Source organism: Lacerta agilis, chromosome 2 (assembly GCF_009819535.1).
Source record: "Lacerta agilis isolate rLacAgi1 chromosome 2, rLacAgi1.pri, whole genome shotgun sequence".
NCBI lineage: Eukaryota > Metazoa > Chordata > Lepidosauria > Squamata > Lacertidae > Lacerta > Lacerta agilis.
Genome location: NC_046313.1, coordinates 71,054,700 through 71,074,047, shown reverse-complemented (window position 1 = coordinate 71,074,047; position 19,348 = coordinate 71,054,700). Strand labels below are relative to the sequence as shown.

General features: G+C 42.0%; 1 protein-coding gene across 1 annotated transcript; it reads left to right on the top strand.

The window, feature by feature from the left end:
- The first annotated feature begins 583 nt into the window (after window positions 1-583).
- On the top strand, window positions 584-17,731 carry PPM1M (protein phosphatase, Mg2+/Mn2+ dependent 1M). Its single transcript, XM_033140673.1, has 10 exons — window positions 584-868; window positions 9,353-9,476; window positions 11,010-11,264; window positions 11,732-11,844; window positions 12,690-12,774; window positions 13,858-13,976; window positions 14,960-15,023; window positions 15,484-15,591; window positions 16,146-16,294; window positions 17,490-17,731. The coding sequence occupies exons 1-10, from the start codon at window positions 615-617 to the stop codon at window positions 17,653-17,655; spliced, it is 1,437 nt and encodes a 478-aa protein (XP_032996564.1). The 5' UTR covers window positions 584-614; the 3' UTR covers window positions 17,656-17,731.
- Window positions 17,732-19,348: the final 1,617 nt, after the last annotated feature.

Genomic DNA, 19,348 nt, shown 5'->3' with positions numbered 1-19,348 from the left:
CCTGTCAGCTTTGTCCTGCCTCCCCTCTGGAAGCAAGCTGCTGGGTATCACTTTTGTTTCTGGGCTTCCCACAGGGCATGTGGTTTGGCCACTGTGAGAACAGGATGCTGGAGTGGATGGGCCATTGCCCTGAGCCAGCAGGTGTCTCTTTAAAAATAAATAAATTCTTATCTCTACTTAAATGGTTTAAAGCAGTGGTTCCCAACCTTTTTTTTGGCCATGCTCCATCCAAGCATCTCTAAAATCCTGATCTCGCTCTCCCCCCCCCCTCCACATAATTCTTATTCAAAAAGTGAACTATTTTTTTTCATTTTTATTCAGGTGGAGGAAGCCTAAACTTGGTCTAATTCATTCTCGAATTGCCACCTGGCTAACAGCATAGCTCTCGAAGAGAGAAAACAAAAAACAAGGAAGTAGAAACCAAGGGAGGAGCGCAGCGCCTGGTGACACGCGGCGGAGGAACGCGGCGCTGACTGGCTGCCGCGTGCTGGTGAGTCACGAGCGCGACGCCCATTGGCTGCGGGAACGGCTCCTCGGGGCTGGAGCAGCGCCGGGCTTCTCAGTTGGCTGCGGGAGAGGCGAGGGTGCGGAACCTTTGTTGACCCTTTCGCTTCATGTCTTCGGACTGGTTCAAGAGGCGCTTCTTGAGCGCGGCGAGCCGAGGGAAAGGCGCTCCTCAGCAGCAGCTGCAGCAGCAGCCAACGGAGGAAGGAGAGATACGGCCACAGCCGCAGCTCCCCCGGTTGCCGTACCGGCGGCCCAAACTCCTGCGCGGCGCTGCCTCGGCTGGGGAGAGACAGCCCGGCAAGCGCCCCATCGCCTGCCCGCCACGAGACAAGCCCCTCCAGTGGAACGCGGGCTATGCAGAGTAAGTGGGCGGCCGGGGCGCATGACTTGGAGATGTCTCTTGCAAAGCAGTGGCTTAAAAATAAACTTTTAAAAAAAACACCTCTTGAGGACTACCGTGCCAAATCGGCAGCAGCTGGAGGTTAAGCCTAGAGGTGTGCAAGTAGAGCTTAAAAATCCAGGACTTTAAAAAAATGGCACGATAATCCTGCTCGCCTAGTTTAGTGCATTTATTTTTCACGCACACGTGTGCGGACGCCCCTATTGGCTGAGAGTGAGACCTGGCCCGCACATTTCTGTTTGTCCTTGTAGTATCAAGGAGATCGAGAAATCTGATGCTGTTTTGAAATTTTTCAAAATGTTTTTCCCCCTAGTCTTACACCTGGGTTCCCTGGTTCAAGTCCCTCTCTCACTATTTTGCCACAACTCGCTCTTAGTGATGGGCTGGACCGCTTTGGTTAAATCATAATTTTGTAGCCTTTGTACTGGGCAATATTGTAACGTTATTACAAGTTACAATAATGCACAGTCTGTAAGGTAGGTACAGATAGCAACTACCTCAGCATAACCCTTCATGTTCCTGGCTGTAAGTGGGTACAGCAAGAGATTGTAAACCACAATGGCGCAATGTGGGACTGCTTTGAATTGCTTGATTCTCTACCAAAGAGAACATTTGTACTTTTAATAAGTTGCATGGCAAGGAAATGTGTGGTAAGAGAGGTTTCTCCTGACACAGTGGTGCTGTGACGACAGCAGCATCCATCCTGTCCCACAGAGTGGATAGAAAGGGGAGGCAAGTGGGAAATAAGCAATTTGCTTCTACTTCTTGTACCTATCTTGTAATTACCACGGACCATGAAAAGGGAGTAGCAACCTAAATGGTGTGATTTAGTGCCTACAAGCATCCTCCTTACTTTAATGCTTTGACTTTGTGGGCAGGATTCTGCTAAAGTGAAGCACCTGAAGCTCTGCTGAGTTCAGCTGAAGGGATTTAACTCCCCAGTAAAATCAGTGGCACATACATGCGCTTAACTTTGGCTGAATTGATCTCTGTGCTTTAGGATAAAATTTGTCCTGGGCCCTGGCTCAGTCTCTGAACTTATACAGTCCATTCTAGAACTTCTGGCAAACTTAGAGGTGTGACTGAGAAGTGCTTTTAATGCAGTGTTTGCATATTACAGGTGATAGAGGAACAGTGCTAGTAAGGAGCATTCATGTTAGTAGCTGCGACACTTACTCCCCTGGCACCGTTGGGCCCGCCCTCACTTAAATATAGTGCACCCACCTCACAGAACACCAATTCCACAAATTCCTACAAACTACCCCAGATTATCTTGTGGGAGGGAAAACTTAACAATTTGGAGTCTCAGGCAGGATTTGATCAAATAAACAATAAATATTTTATTAAACAAAGGACGTTTATGACACAAGTGGGTAAAACATAGGATACTTCAGAATATAATGCTATTTCACTTCAGTTCTTTCTCAGTTGTTGCACAGCTGTTGCCGCTTAATACTTTGGTTCTTAAACAAGGTGGTACTTCCTGTCAGTACCCCTTAGACAACCCTACTCCTGAGGTACTCGAGGTAACAGACCCAAGGGATCACCACACTCCTCTTAACTGGTTTGGGAGTCTTTTCTTCTTGTAGAATAACCTCTCCCCTCCTGACTGGAATGAGACCTAAGTAGACTGTATCTTTCCAGCTTCTACTTCTCCTGGCTCAGCCTCAGCCTCCCAGTTAATTCATGGCCTATTACTCTTACAGGACACCACACACTGTCTCTCAAAATCCTCTCCTTTTCAACTCCCCCTCCTGGAACCCTGGCCACTCAGAGGCTGCCATTCGTTAACAGTTTGCTTGCAGGGAAAAAGAAAAAGAAAACACTTGGGGACAACAACCTGCCCAGCAAAACAAACTTTTCCGTCACAGTACCCAGTTATCACCAGCAGTAAACAAACCCATCACAGCAACAGTTGTAAATGAACACTAAGTCATTTGATTTATGGAGGGGATGGGGGACACAGCATTGAGTTTGGAGAGTAATCTGTAAAGAAAGTGGTCTGCGGTACTTAATTATATATTTAACAGCCATGATAAGTAAGCCCTATTAGGAGTCTAACAACTTATTTATCATTAATACTTCCTTCCCAGTTGTGTTATGTAAACACTGTTGAGTTATGGAAATGGTTTTCCATGCAGCAGTACAGGACTGATCACTTCATTGACCCTTGTTGTGCTGCTTATATGTATTCCCAGCAGAAGTTGTTAGTGCCATTGATACACACACAAGTTATGACAGCTGTCCGAAACTGATGTTATTGTGCAAGTCCTGAAGATTAATCTTACATCCCCGATTAAATAAAAGCTATTGAAGAAAACTAAGTCTGGGACTTCCAGCGAGGACGCCATCGCGGGCGGTCGTGGGTCGCTTCGGCAGCGAGGTGACCCAGGCCGGCCCGGGGGTTGGAGCCCCGCTACCGCAAAGCGGGGCTCCGTTAAACCGCGGGTCGAGCGTCCCGTGGCTGGGGCTCTCCGGCGAGCCCGCTATAGCTCCGAACCCTTCCCCCGTTCCCCCTGTAAAGGGGGAGTGGGGGTGAAGGGACCACGGAGCTGGGCTGAGGAGATATGCCCCAACCGGACCGGCGAAGCGGTGGCCGCCGCTCGCGATGAGCGAGATCGTTCTACCTGGCAGAAGCAAGACAGAAGAAGCCCGTTGGCCGTGAGTACGCTAACATTGGATCTATATTGGCATTTGGCGCTCCGGGAGATATGACGGAAAGGAAGCCCGTTCTGATTCCCTTTGTGTGAAAGAGAAAGTAACTGCATTGATGGCGACTGCTGTTGCAGCGATGGATACAAATGTTTCGAATTTTATAAGTGAGATTGGTTAGACCCCTTCTGGGGAATCTAAGTTGGTGGAAATATTTCTTCTTAAAAGTGGATGGAATGTAATCTTTTCGCCCTGACTCCAGGGAAAATGGCTGCGGAGATCTGTGACTGAGATGGAAAAGTACTGTGACTAAGATGGCAAATACTGAAACTTGATACCCTGTGCCCACTTCTACCATGTTGGGCTTTGTTTTCAAGCTGGTTTTAGACTCTGGACTGACTCACGAACAAAGGATTATTTTTTTGAAATTAGAATTGCTGAACCAGAAATTAACTTTGTTGAATCAGGATGACAATTTATATCTCACAGGAAAGACTATTCAGAACATTGTTAAAATGGAAGAGACCCTTGGCAGGGAGCTTAAGGGAATTATCGAAGTACAAAGTACAATGTTTTGGCAACTCCGAGAAGATGGAAAGTCCTGTTGGAGTGAGAGTCCCAGGATCAGAAGACAATTTATATCCAGTTTCTGGGGTGAGAGCCCAGGAATGATGGGGAAAAGATTTATTTATCTACAATCAAAAGATGAACGGAATTTTGAAGTGGAGATGCTGGAAAGTGATGATTTGGGTACCCTGATGCTCCCTGCAAGGACTGCTGTAGACTACGTCTGGATCTGTGGACTTACAAGAAAAGAGGACATTCTGAAAAATGGTTTTGGTGCAAGATGGAGGAATATCTGGGGGGAGGCCCCGAGATGGCGTAAGAAAATGGTTAGAAAAGGGATAGGGTGAAATACATTAAGGATAAAATTAGGATGGCTTATTACGGTACCCTGAAGCCGGTGTGTTAAGATTTTAAGTTTTTGAACTAGAGAAGAGATATTTGAATTTTCTTTTTATTAGCAGCAGTCTAAGTGAAAGAAGATGTATGATGTGATTTGATATAAGAAGCAATATGTTGTGTTATGAAGTTGTATTACTAATTATTACGAAGTAATATTTGGAATAGATTTGATTTAAAATAAGATTTAAAATAAGAAGTGATAGATTATTTTGGAGTAAAAATAAGATTTTAAGAAGTATGTTTAGTTTAGATTTTTGAATGATTTAATTTTAGAGATGAGAAGTTATTAAAGTAAAATTAGAATTGGAACCAAAGGGGAGAAAACGGGGGAAGTCACCAAGTAGTGATTGGAACAAGAAAAGTTTTTATTTTATTCTTTTATAATTCTTCTTATTTTAAGAATAAGAATTATTGGTGGGTTTTGTTTTGTCGTGGTTTGATTGTGGGGTTTGTGTTGTGTATGTGTTATATTGTTCTTTGTTTTGTAAAAACCAATAAATTCTTTATAAAAAAGAAAAAAGAAAACTAAGTCTGAGCACATCCAAATACCAGAGCGAGTTCCTATTTCACTCAACAGATGAGATCAACAAGAGAATACAGAAGGGTTTTCTCAGTTTTTGTTCTATTAGTAAGAGTAAGAACCTCCAGCTTTTTAAAAGCACCTGGAGTTTCTTCCTCATTCTTTCCTACCACTGGCACTTTCTTGGTTTTCTTATCATAAAAAGCTTGAAATACCCAAATGGCATCTAATACACAGAGCCCAGTGAAGATAGGTTTATGAAACCAATCCCTACTCATTTTCAATTATAAAGCAAAATGTTGAAGCATGGATGTTAGTATGGACTGCTATTATATTTTCAAATATTGAATATCAATTTTTGCAGTAACATGTTCATTGCGTAAGAGATTATATTATTTTGTTCTTGAATATAAAATGCAAAGCAGTAATATTGTAATGCAACAAATTGTGACAAAACCAGAACCATAGAGAAACAGACCTTTATTGAAGATAATTTTAATAATATTGACTTGTAGATAACCACTTACTGAACAAAATATAAATGCATTTCTTTCTGCAACCCTTCCCTCAACTTTAAATGCAGCTACAGCATAAGCTCAGAGAGACTGCTGGGCTGGTCAGACTGCAAGGCTAACTAGGAGATGGAGGAATCTAGTGAGCAAAGCCAACTGGGATCAATACATTAATAGTCATAGTTCTCTGGGCTGACTCACTTCCTGGATCTCTCCATCTCATACCCAGCTGAAATGGTCTTCCTTTTGGGGGGCGGGCAGGTTGGAAGATTGGAAGTGCAGTACTGAAGGAAGGGTGGGGGGGGGAGGTTTCCGTTGATGAAATATTGGGCATTGAATGTGCCGAAAGAGTGTACTCCCTGGCTTTTATGAAAAAGGTCAGATTCTTTACAGCGTTGCCAGATTGCAAGAACGCTACTACCATGTTCTCCTGCTTGCTCATTGCAACACACCTGCCTTAAATTCAGGAATTTGCTATGTAATAGTAGTAGCATATGGCATGTTATTGTAAACTGCTCAGAGGTTCTTATTACTAATATTATATTTATTATGTTATGTTGTGTTATATTATTATTCCACCATTCCTCCAAATAAATAAATAAATAAATAAATAAATAAATAAATAAATAAATAAATGTTCCCAAGAGTAACGGAAATAATGCTAAAACAATAAAAAAATAATAAAAATCCTTCCAGCAGCACCTTAGAGACCAACTAAGTTTTTTCTTGGTATGAGCTTTCGTGTGCATGCTTATAATGCACTTCTTATAATGCTGTAGCTGCAAAAATAAACACATGACTAATTAACTGCACCACGCACAGTGAACTGCTCAGTTGTGTATATTGTGCACTGCACTGGTCATGAGAGAATGCCAAACTATTGTGCACTTATGATGACATGCACATCGTGTAATACGCTGCATATGATCTTCTCACCTTCTGAACATACTTCATGTTTTTATATTTTAAGATTGTTAATGTTTTACTTCTAATGTACTTAAAAAAAACTACTCATGCCCCTACCCCCTGGTTGAGAAACACTGCTCTACAGGTAGAAAAGCACATTGAATTTGAGGTTGAAACTGAAACTGAGGCCATTGTACCAAGTGCCTCTTCCCCCCCCTTAATAATTTGTTTGCATAAAGTTACAGGAAATCTGTGTTCTCTGCCTGTTGAAATTATAAACCTGTCCTCAAACTGAACTCTTCAGATGAACTGCATTCTGTGAGGTCAAAAAATCCTCAAATGGGGGGGGGGGGGCCAAGCACAGCAGGCTTTCTAACTCTATATGAACAGTTACAGGTAGGTAGCCGTGTTGGTCTGCCATGGTCAAAACAAAATAAAATAAAAAATTCCTTCCAGTAGCACCTTAGAGACCAACTAAGTTTGTTCTTGGTATTAGCTTTCGTGTGCATGCACATTTCTTCAGATACACTGAAACTGAAGTCACCAGACCCTTATATATAGTGAGAGGGTGGGGAGGGGTATTACTGAGAAGGGTAGTGGGAATGGGTGATTGGCTGATGGATGTGGAAAACCTGTAGCACAGTAGTATAGCATTAGGAATATAGGTTGTTAAACCCTTTTATTAGCAGGAAATAGCTGACCTCTTTCTACCCCTTTTGCAATGAGCAGACACACACTGTTAAGTAAGTTTAAAAGGATTTACTTATGAATTCAAGGTCTGCATTGTTTCATGCAGCAGCAAGGATAATATATGGTAAATACTATTGGGTGGAAAATGCAGTAAGATAGCTTCAGACACTTGCTCCAAGCTTAAAGCTAGCTTAAGCATGTCCATTCTGGTTGATTACATGATGCTGAGAGACACAGAGACAGAGAAAAAAGTAGAAAGGCTTCACTTCCTCTGCAAGGAGAAGGGGCATGACCTAACTGAGTCTGTCTAGCAATATAACTCTGTGGTTCTTACCCCTTCATGCACCACTAGCAGTCAGGCTTAGTTACGTTTGACTGTAATACAGTATCTTTTTGTGAAAAATAACACTAACTTACAGTTCAGAAACCATAACAAATTCTCTTTTACTAGTGGGCAAACTGCTAATAATGAGATACTGTAAGAATTTGGAGGGTGCTTCTTTGACATCTGGTACATTAAGTAAGCCAAAAAGCACTTGTGAAAAAAATTACCAATAAAATTGGCACATGGTTTGATGCATAAAGACTCCTTTGCAACTGATTAGTACAGCTTTTTCCATAAGTTTATTGTATTAGCCAAAGGCCATGATACAGCTTTATTATGTACATGGCCAAAAACGAAAACAGATTACTCCCATCACATTATAAAACTTTGTTAGCATAAAGCAGGCTTCCTCAAACTCGGCCCTCCCGATGTTTTGAGACTACAATTCCCATCATCCCTGGCCACTGGTCCTGCTAGCTAGGGATCATGGGAGTTGTAGGCCAGAAAAATCTGGAGGGCTGAGGTTGAGGAAAGATGGCATAAAGTTTCTATCACATTCCATACAAATGATAGGAATATTATATTATTTGGGTGTAATTTTGGATGTCGTGCTTAAACTAAACTTATTCTGGTCTAGGGTGAGATACTTTATTTTTTGTGTGTGTGTGTGTGTATGATGTTAAAACATGATGTTGTAGGAATCTAATAAAATAAATCAATAAACTTAATGTTGACCCACTGCTGCAATAGATTATGCTACATAACAAGAGCATGGCAAAATAGCAAGTCTTGCCTCTTGGTGTGGGTGAATGTTGAGTCAGTCAGTGGGGCAATAACTTTTGAAAGAGGACACTTTCTGCTCAGAAAGAGGAAAGAACACTTAGAACGTCAGCCATTTCCTGTGCTAAGTCATTATCTCCGCAATGCAGAGGTTTTCAACCTATTTAAGTCCATGGCTCCCTTGACCAACTACATTTGTTCTGTGGCTCCTCTCTGGAGAAACACACTCCAAGCCTTGTGGAGTGTTCCCTCAGGCTCCTCGCCCCTCTTCCTGGGAGTCCTCTGGGTAGCTTCCACCACTGCCCCTGGTCTCTGAGATGCCCCCCACCCCAAAGAGAGGTGTCTCCTCATGCTGCCCCCCAGGGGCTGGGAAGAGGATGCCCCCAGCCTTAGCAGCCTGATGGAGACAGAGATATGAGAGGGTAACCAAGGAGGGAGGAGAGTAAAGAGGGACAGAGACCAGTGTTGCTTGCGGCACCCCTGACCATCATTCAAGCCACTCTCGGCCATAATGAATCGGATTCATGGGAATTCTGTGGCTAAATTATATTCTTGCGGTGCCCCTGTGCTTGGAACAGCGGAAAGGCGACAGACCTGTGGACACCCAGTTCAGCACCCACAAAAATGTGGAGCTGCTAGAATAAACGTAGGGGACCCAGAGCGTAAAGGGAGACCTGCTCCCTGCATAGCTGGGCTGCTGCCCCTTGTCCATAACCACATGTAATACGCAGGTATTTCCTATCACACCACTTCTCACTGTTTTCTCAAAGGCCTTATGAATGACTGTGGCACTTGCTTGCTCTAGGATTATGTTTGCTAGCCCTGAACTAAAGGTCTGCATCTTGGATTTCTATAGATTCTCAGTCTTGGTGATTTGGGTGTACTCTCCTACTCAGCAGTATCTTATAAGGTCAGATAAAACAGATTGCATCCTGCTTTTAGGCTCCAAGACTACTCAGCCTCTTGGCACCTGCAGGGTGTCATTTGAAGTCAATTATGTCATCAACCATAAAATTGCTAGTTTTCAATTACACTGGACCTAATAAAATGGAATTGCTTCAGTTATTCTAGTGATTTTGTTTCTTTGCCATCAGAACCATCAACGCAGAAAAATCAGAATTCAATGAAGACCAAGCAACGTGCTGTCATATCTCTATTAGGAAGAGGGAACATGGCAAAGAAGAGGACCAGGAGTGGCTGATTCTGTGCACTACTGAGGTGAGTTCAGATGTAGCATTTCCGTCTACAGCAGAGATTAATTAGAGCCAAGACTTACCAAGGCTCAGCCTATGGCAGAACCTGTTTTGATTCAGTTCCGAAACTTCATGAAGTCTATAGATTAATGTCTCTGAACATATACAGAGTGCATTAGTTTGATTGCTTGGCAGTTATTTTTGTCCCCAACTTTGCAACGTCTTGAGATGACTTACAAAGATTCCATATTCAGTATAGTGGCTGTCATAGACTTGCTGGAAACAGAGGAAAGGTGGGTGGTACCAACTGGGGAACCCCCAAGGGAAGAAGGCTCAGAACCCAGGGATTGGTGGTGGGACGATGATGAGTGGTCAGAGGGAGAAGATTGGGAGGAGGAGGTGTCAGAAGCTGAAGAGGCAACAGGTTTTAGTGAGCAGGAAGAGGCTGTGGCAGAGAGCAGTTCCATAGTGGCCAACTTAATAATTTAACTACTGTCAGTCAGAAAATTGAAACAGGACATACATAATCATCATATCTAGCAAGATATTTTGAGTGATTACAGAATGCTATATTCACATCCAGTCAGATGTCATGGTAGGCATTCTTACATTGTGGAAAATGGAGGTTGTGTCATTCATTTGCATTGATCAGAGATAAAGGTCATGATGACAACGTATTTGTTGTTTTCCTCTTTGGACTGCAGATCTTCTCACAATTCACAGGCAGAGATGTGCCAGGTGCAGTACCCATTAGAAGTGGCAGCTATGTCTATCTAGCTCCTAGCTTTGTCCTTAAGTGGCTTTTGCTAACTGTTTTGCTCTCACAAGTATGACATTCTCTCCCATTTATCACTATCTGGCTTCCTTTCAGTGGGCTATAATTATTTCTGGACCTTAGTCATGTGGGTTCAGTATGAGTGAAGCACAAATATTTCTAAACAATTAGGGCTTCTTCCTACTCCTCTTGCAGCATACGCTGTGAATGGCTTGGTTTGTTCTTCAATTCCTCATTCAACATTTTGAGAAACCCATGAAAGGCATGAGTTTGTATCTGCCTGACAAATCCATTTAGATAAAAGAAACAACAACAAAGCTCAGAGTAAAACTTGGAGTATAGAGGAAGTTTATATGTCAGAGAGTGGGCAGCTGATGCCCTTGTGGAACCAGCAGATTCTATGGTACACTTTGGAGTATAATGGTGGCTTACAGCAAAAGAGGAAATGCTTGCTCTTGTGTGAATGAATTTCTACCCAAAGCTCCTAACAAGCAGATGTGAGGGTTGTTTTGGAATGTTATAATAATAGTATGAATTGATTCCTGAAGCACAAACCTGCCTGCTTCAGTTTTCAGACTATAGAGTGGTTTATAATTCTAATCCTCACAACAACACTATGAAGCAGGTCAGGTTGAGCGATTGGTGACTTGCTTAAGCGAGAATTTGAGTCTGGCTCCCGCATACAAAGCAAACATGCAGCCTGCTGCCGACCCGAATGTTCTGGCGACGACATGGTAATAGTGTACTAAATGATGGTAAAAGTCTCAACGCTTTGACTTTCAGTATCTGACTGGCCACTACTGGGCACTGTTTGATGGTCATGGTGGACCAGAAGCATCTATCTTGGCCTCCAACTACTTGCACTGTTGCATCAAGCAGAAATTGGAGGATGTGGTGGAAGGCATCACTCAAGACCGTCCCCCGATGCACCTCAATGGGCAGTGCGTTTGCCAAAGTGACCCACAGTTCGTGGAAGAAAAACAAATTCGGCAGGAGGATGTGGTAATTGGAGCCCTGGAGAAGGCCTTCCAGGAATGTGTGAGTGACCTTATTTCCCCCATTATTGTCTCAGAGAGCGTTAAGGCTCCATACGTCACGGATGGCCATTGGTGCAAATCTTGCTCAAGATCCTGTTGTTTTCACAACCAGGCAAACCAGCTGCCTCAGCCATTGGAAGTTTCTGCTGATGAGGCTGTTTATTCCATGACTCATTGTCAAATGTTGTGCCGATGCAGACTTGGCACCCTATGCATTTCTGCTTGGTACATAAAGTTTACTATGACATATCTGTTCCCATGTAAGCTGCCAATTCAAAATAAACATTTGCTGCGCAATCATGTATGTGAAAACATAATTGCATGACAGGAAAGTGGCATGTGTTTGTTTGAACTGACTGAGTGTCTGGATGATTAGTTATCTAACAGTGGTTTTAAAGTTAGATTTCAGACTTTGCTGAGAAATACGGTGCCTGCTTTGCATCATCAGATGATGTTTCCCCCCAACAGGATGATGTAATTGGTCAGGAGATGGAAGCTACTGGCCAATCAGGAGGTTGTACTGCACTAGCTGCACTTTACTTGCAGGGAAAGCTCTATGTGGCAAACGCAGGTGACAGCAGGTGAGTTCACATCCAAATGCAACCTAGGATGAGACCCAACACTGTCCTTTTGGTCTAGTTAAATAGCAAGATTCTTTGTGTCTCTTGAGTAAGAAAGATATTCAGTTAATGTTAGTTTTCTCTGTTTAACAAAATTAGATGTTAAGTGTTGAATATATTACATTAAGCATGCTTGTTAAAATCGAAAAAAAAACAGCTGCTGGAGGCCTTAATCAGGGTCAGGAATGGTGTTTAGCCCTTTCCTCCCTACATCAGGTTCCTAATGAAAATCCCTTCCCTGTTTCCTGTTTGAACCTTTGCGTGGAAACAGGTGTGTATGTGTGTTTTGTGTTGATTTTCAGTGGTAAATTGGTGCAGGGAGAAAAGGGTTAAACCTCTCCTCCCAGAATTTAGAAGTCCTTATCTGAATGGAGGTCCTGTATGGCTGTTTTTCCTTGGAAAAATAAAGACGCTGTGAGCATGCTTTTTTAAAGGAAGTGTGCTGAACCTAAATTGGAATTTCACTCTTTTTGCCTTAGGAGTAGTGTGTTGGGACAGCTAACAGCTGTCTTATGGATTAACTTCTTGCCACTCTTCAGGCATAGCTTGTGGAGAGATAGTCTCTTTGTTGTATTATTTTGAATATTGATGAAAGGTGTTTCAAATGTACACTTGTAGGTGGTAGCATACTGTTCTTGGGCTGGCCCAAAAAGGATCTTCTTCCCCACCTCCTGTCTTACTAAAGAAGTTGGTTGTATAGCAACAATCACACACATCTGTCACTTATTCCCATGTCTGACAAATGTAATGAGAGAAATCCACTTGAAAGAATTAACCTCAATTGTTATATATATATATATTTTTAGGGCACTCCTTGTTCGAAAACAAAGCATTGTCCCCCTGAGTACTGAATTCACTCCAGAAACAGAGAGGCAGAGAATCCAACATCTGGTAAGAAAAACACACACAACTTTCTGCATATTTTCTAATGGCAACATGTCTGCCTTGCACTACCCATATCTCATGAGTGGTAGGGTCATTCTGAACAGCAGAGTAGATTCATTCTGAGATATCACTACTACTGCTTTGTGTTGCACTTTAGTGCTAGTCTAAACAAAGCACTGAAGTGGTGTGAAGTACTAAGTGTCTGATATAGCCTTATATAGAATAGATCTATAATCTGCCATTTAATAATGTTAATTAGACTGCCCAAACATTGGTGATTTACCAGACCTTTATTCATATCCACTGAGGAGCAATCTTTGTAAGGAAACAGGTTTCCCTGCAAATATCATTCCTATTTGCTTTTATGGTTTTGGGACCCTTGTTTTAATTTTGAAATTAGAATATTCTACCAGTGATTTAAGGATATTTATTCCCATTCTCCATAGAAATAGAGTATTTAATGGAAAAAATAACTGGGTACTGAACAAAGGTGCAAAAGAAAAACTCACACCCCAGTTAACAGTGGCCCATAAAAGTACGCTTCCTGCAGTTAAAAGAAGAAAAAACACAACAGAAACTGACTTGGCTGAAGCAGGCCACCAGGAGTAAAAGGAAAAAGGCTTTTCTAAACTAAACTTTAGTTTTAAGCAAACGTAGTTAGAACTCCCTATTAGCTGCTAGCCTTCTCCCGGAGACTCTTTTAAAACTAATTCCAAATATGCTTTCTCAAAGAACTCACACTTCCACACTCCCAACCTCCCCACACCTCTCAGCTCCCAAAACCTCCCAACAAGAAACTGCTTTCCAACAGAGCCTTATATACACAGTGTAATGCCCACGCTTCGGGCAATTAAGAACAAAACACCGGCACCTGTTTCTTCTGTTTCTTAAACAGACAGTAGTGACATCAGACCAGCTCAGGTGCAATTTTGATCACTCAAATAAAACCCAACAGTATTATGCCACTGATAATTATGGACTTACCAGTGGCAGAGTATGCAACACAAGTTTTCCCACTTTCTCTACTGCATTCCCCTGAAAATGATGCTTCCATTTTAAATATTTTTGAATGCTCCTTTTTATTCTCAGGCTTTCGTGTACCCAGAGCTTCTGGCAGATGAATTCATACGGTTTGAGTTTCCAAGGAGATTGAGAGGAGATGATGTGGGCCAGAAGGTCCTTTATCGAGATTACTCAATGGAAGGCTGGTGAGTCACTCAAGCCTCTCTTGGCTTGGATAAGAGGATGCCCTGGATGAGCAGTGTTTGTGTGGTGGAATTGTGTTGGAAATGACATTGGAAGCCATCACTCTGCTCAATACAGGATGATCCTGTAACACCTGACAGCCACACAGCCCCTGTAGTTTTGGGACTACAATTCCCATCATTCCTGACCACTGGTCCTGTTAGCTAGGGATCATGGGAGTTGTAGTCCCAAAACATCGGGAGGGCCGAGTTTGCCTATACCTGGCTTACATTATAGGGGAGAAAGGTGTTTGGCTTTCAAGAGGAGATAACAGCAAATTTTGAGATACAGTGGTTGTCTCACTACTCTTGTCTCTCAATCCCTCAAAGTTATGCCATGAACAAAAGCCCCTATGTCAGCCTAAGCTTGCTCCCAAGAACCCACCAGTCGTGTGCAGCTGTTTTTTTTAACGTAAATGTGAGATGAAGAACCATCTTCTGACCTTCTTTGACTTGTATTAGGCCAAGCTGCTCAATAATGGTGTTAATTAATGGTAGTCTGGCATCTGGTTAGTGTGGTGCTGATAATGCCAGGGTCGCAGGTTTGATCTCTGTATGGGACAACTGCATATCCTTGCATTGCAAAGGGTTGGACTAGATGAGGCCCTTCCAATGCCACAGCTCTATGCTTTTTGGAGATCTGAGCTGCAATTCTGAATCCACCCACCTGTTAGGCCTGTGCTCTGAAATGGCTTTGGGATTGACGTCACTGATTATTTTCTTAACTGTGCTACAGGCTTCACGTACAACCGTGCAAACCTCCTTGTGTACTGCAGTTAGTAGAAAAGTTAATATGTCTGCATTAAAGGGACATTTATATACAAAGACTGCAGCCACCGAGTAGTATGTTTTACATTTAGTGTGTTTAAACATGTTTATCTTTATATTGGATTGTAGCCATGGTATGACAGGACTGCAAAAATGAAAGCTAACCTTTCTCGTTTCAGGGGATACAAGACGGTAGCAAAAGATGACCTCAAGTATCCTCTTATCCATGGACATGGAAAACAGGTGTGCCTGCAGAGCCCTTGCATACATACATAATTTTAGTTGTATGCTGTCTTTCCATTGTTGGAACCATGCTCTCAACGTGTAAAATATTGCATAGTTGCATACATACCAACAGTGTGGAGCTACCTTGTTAGTGGTGCCTCCACTATGAAACTTCCCCATGTCAGTTTACATGTTGTCAAGTATAATTATCTTTAGGGACCAGATAAAAACAAAATTGCATTCCCAAGCTCTTGATGCTTAATGGCTTTTCTGTGGCTCTTGGGAAGTGTGCAGCTGCTGGAAACATTTTTATTTTTAGATTTAATTTTACATTGTTCTTTGTGTTTAAACATGTATGGTGATCTGTAGTGAATATTACATTGAAAAGATGAATGTTTTAAATAACTTCTACTTGAAATTACCACTGGCTCTATGCTTGTGACACTCTTCCACTCTTTGATGCCTCATCCTTTTTTAGGCTCGCTTGCTAGGCACTCTGGCCGTTTCACGAGGCCTGGGAGATCATCGGTTGAGAGTTATTGAAACAGATGTTGAAGTCAAGCCTTTCCTGTCCTGCATTCCAAAGGTAGGAAATTGATAGGACACAGTCTTTTCAGCCATGGGTTTACCATTGTAGTTCAGCTTCCTTCCCCTTTCTGGGTCCTCTGAATATCTTCAGGGAAAGATAATTCAGCTTTGGCACTATTTGTAGTATATTGCCTGATTTTTTTTAATAAAAAAACTCCAAATGTAGGTCCATATAATTCTGCAGCCCTAAACAGAATAGGTAGCTAGTCATTAGGAACCCAATTAGACATGCATGTGTATACTGACTTTGAGGGTCTACTGATGTGTTTGTCAACAGGGGAGAGCTAAGTTTCTCAGGAGCATCAGGCTTCCCCCATTAGAAAAAGAATGCTGTGTTAGAAGATAGCCTTTGGTCCCATCCAGCAGGCCTTGTCTTGTATGCCGTTATTGTAGTGACATGTATTTAAAGCATGGATGGCAGACCTGTGGCCCTGCACAAGTTTTTGGACTCCAGGCTCCCCATTTAAACCATTCTCTAGGGAGACTGCAAACATCCAGCTGTTTGGGAATAGTAGTTAAGAAAGCTTGCATCTTTTTGTCAATTCTGACTAGGTTGAAGTATTAGACTTTGCCAAACTAAACGTCAAGGAAGGCGATGTCCTCATCATGGCAACTGATGGCCTTTGGGATGTTATGTCCAATGACGATGTGGCTCATATTGTCAGGAATTTTGTCCAGGAGAACACATCTGACCCATACAGGTATGTTAGCAGTTTTAGCCAATATGGAAGCCACCGAGTCTTGATTTCTTAATACACATTCTTTGCATTGACAATACCAATTTTGTAGGTGCCTCAACAAACATAAAATATTTGAAGAGCTTTTGTGCTAAAAGAATTGGGGAATGAAGCACACTGGAAAATATTTGAATATGCATACCTCTGCTTTTGCTTATGGCAACATGTGTTCTGGCATAGCAGTGGTAGGGAAATGGCAGTCCATGGGCTAGATCTGTCCCACAAATCGCTCTTCTCAAGCTCCTCCTATCGGGAACTGCAGTCAGCTGTTTGATGAAAAGATGTGGGGAGCAGAGAAAATCCTCCCCACAATCTTCCTCATCACTCAGCTGTTCAGGAAATAGCTGCATGAGAATGAAGCAGTGGCTAGCTCATCTTTGCACACTGAAAAATGAAGTCTCTGTGAGGTGTATGTTCTATGTGTATAAGAGACCATGTGGGTGCCTCTACTTCCCACAGGCATGTTTACCGTGAGGGAGTTTTTTTCTCAGGCTGAGGTATCTTGATCACCTATACAGTTGTACAGTACCTTGGTTCCTGTAAATTTTGGCTCCCAAACGTCGCAAACCCGGAAGTGACTGTTCCGGTTTGTGAACTATTTTTGAAAGCTGAATGTCCTGCTTCCTGCAGCCAATCAGAAGCAGAATTTTGGTTTTCAAACGTTTTGAAAATTTTCCATACTTAATGAAGTTCTCTGTAACTGATACTGATGTACAGAGAAGCATTTGAAGCAGAGGTAAAGGCAACAAGAAGCTAACCTGTGTGATCTTAAGTCTTCAAAATTGTTAGGAATTGCTGGTGGGCAGAGCAGTATTGTACTCCTATCCTGTTTGTAGCCTTCCCAGTCATTTGGTTGGACACTGAGAACAAGATGCTGGACTAGATGGGCCACTGGCCTGAACCAAAACGCTTATCTTCTTAAGAGTTACTCTGACAAAATTTTATTCCTTTCACGTTTAGCTGAGATTCCTTTGCTAGAGAATTAGTTTACCAGAGCTGTTGGCAGTGCTCAAGACCAAATCGGGGGCTGAAGCGGTTTGCTTCCACTGTAGTAAACCAAACTCTCAGTGCCTTAAGTACTGTAGTTCATCCTTCACCTGTCTTTAGGATTGGTAATCACTGCTTTGGGGGATAACAAAGTAATTGTTTGTTTTTATAGGTTTACAGAACTAGCCAAGTGCCTGGTGCAGAAAGCAAGGGGAAAGGAGGATGGATACTACTGGACTATGGGCAGTAACAGGCCTGCTTCTTATGATGACATTTCTGTGTTTGCAATTCCACTGTACAACAATGGAATTGCAAACACAGTCCTGAACACCCCATGACTACTGAGCAAGTGATGATTGTCATTTGGGTATTATTGCCATTAGTGACACCATATCCTAGCCAACAGCTGCTGTGTGGAAAAACGACGTTTCACTATCGTCACTGGAAAGCAAATGCAGAAAACGCAACTTGCACAGTTTTGGCGTCATTCCCTTGGGGCAGCTGTATAGTCCCACTTCCTTAAAGAAGCTTTTCTAACTCAGTAAGTGGAGCAAGATGGAAGCTTTCCTCTGGACTTTCTTTTGCAATAGCATTAGTATCAAAGAAATGGCATGCTGCCACTAATGTGAACTTAATCCATTTTATTCTTAAATGGGATTTTAGCACCAACTTTTGTATATATTACAAAATGTACCAAGCTAAACAGCTTCTATCATGGCTCACAGAAGTTACAGCAATACACTGAGAACATGACCACAAACCACTAAGTGAAAGTCCCAGTGCTTTTCATGCAAGAATTCTGGACAGGGGTTTGCCCAGTCATTTAATGGAATCTGTATTACAGTAAATATAGTGTTTACCAAATTTTGCCTCAAAACTTCAAGCTGAAGCTGAGGTACTGGTACTGGTACTTGTAAGTGGTGAGCACTTTTTTAAAAAAAAGATTTTTAGGTCAGACAAGCTTGTATTTTGTTTATAATTTTGTACATTGTTGTGATTTAAGCATGGTTATTTTTAAATGCAATAAAACATCTACTTTTTAATTTAAAATAAATGGTACAACTTTATTCAAGTTGACAGATATACCCTGCAGTAAAGCTCAGCATAAAAAACACCAAATTGAGAATCCATCTAATTGCATAATTATTTCTGTTTTAACTAAAGAGATAAACAGAATCAGTTGATCTTTCTCATACCATAGTCAATGTTTGCATCATGCTTTTTCCATTGGTGGTAAATGGGTTTTCCATCAGAAACTTTAATATGTTCTGAGTATGAAACAGCCCTAGCTAACATGGGATGGGGTTGCTATGGTAACATGTAACATGCCTCAGAACAACTCTTCATTGCACATCCATCTCAAAGCAAACCCAAGCCAGATAGCTTAACCAAGGGTTTGTCAATCTGGTCCCTACCGCCCACTAGTGGGCGTTTCAGGATTCTAGGTGGGCGGTAGGGGGTTCTACGGCACAAGCTGAATCCTCCTTCCATCGAGCACTGGTGGGCGGTAAGGAAATTTTACCATCAAGAAAGATGCATTAGTGGGTGTGGGTGGTAGGTATAAAAAGGTTGACTACCCCTGGGTTAACCAAAGCATATTGCTACCTCCCCTCTTACCAGCATACCTAGAAGACAGATTTTAATGGGATTTGTTTCTGCATGAGACTGCAGCCTTAGCTCACATACCCAGTGACGTTCAATCTTTGAGGATGCATTAGGAATTACATAGTTTTAATCATTTATCTCTTTTGAAATGGGCAATACTCTATAGAGCTATGAAGCCGAGAGTTAAAAGTGCAATAGTAAGTTGTAAGCACCAAGACAGTAGCTTACATATGGAACCACTTCTGCTTTAGACTTAACAGATATTTTTAATGAGTCCAAACAGAAGAGTAAGCAAACAGGCATGCATATTATTAAAGGTGAACGTATAGTCTACCGTACACCTACATCCTATAAAAGTCTAAAACCAAACTACATGTATTTTTATAGAATAGAAGCAGAAACAAATTACCCAAGTTTTTGCCCAGA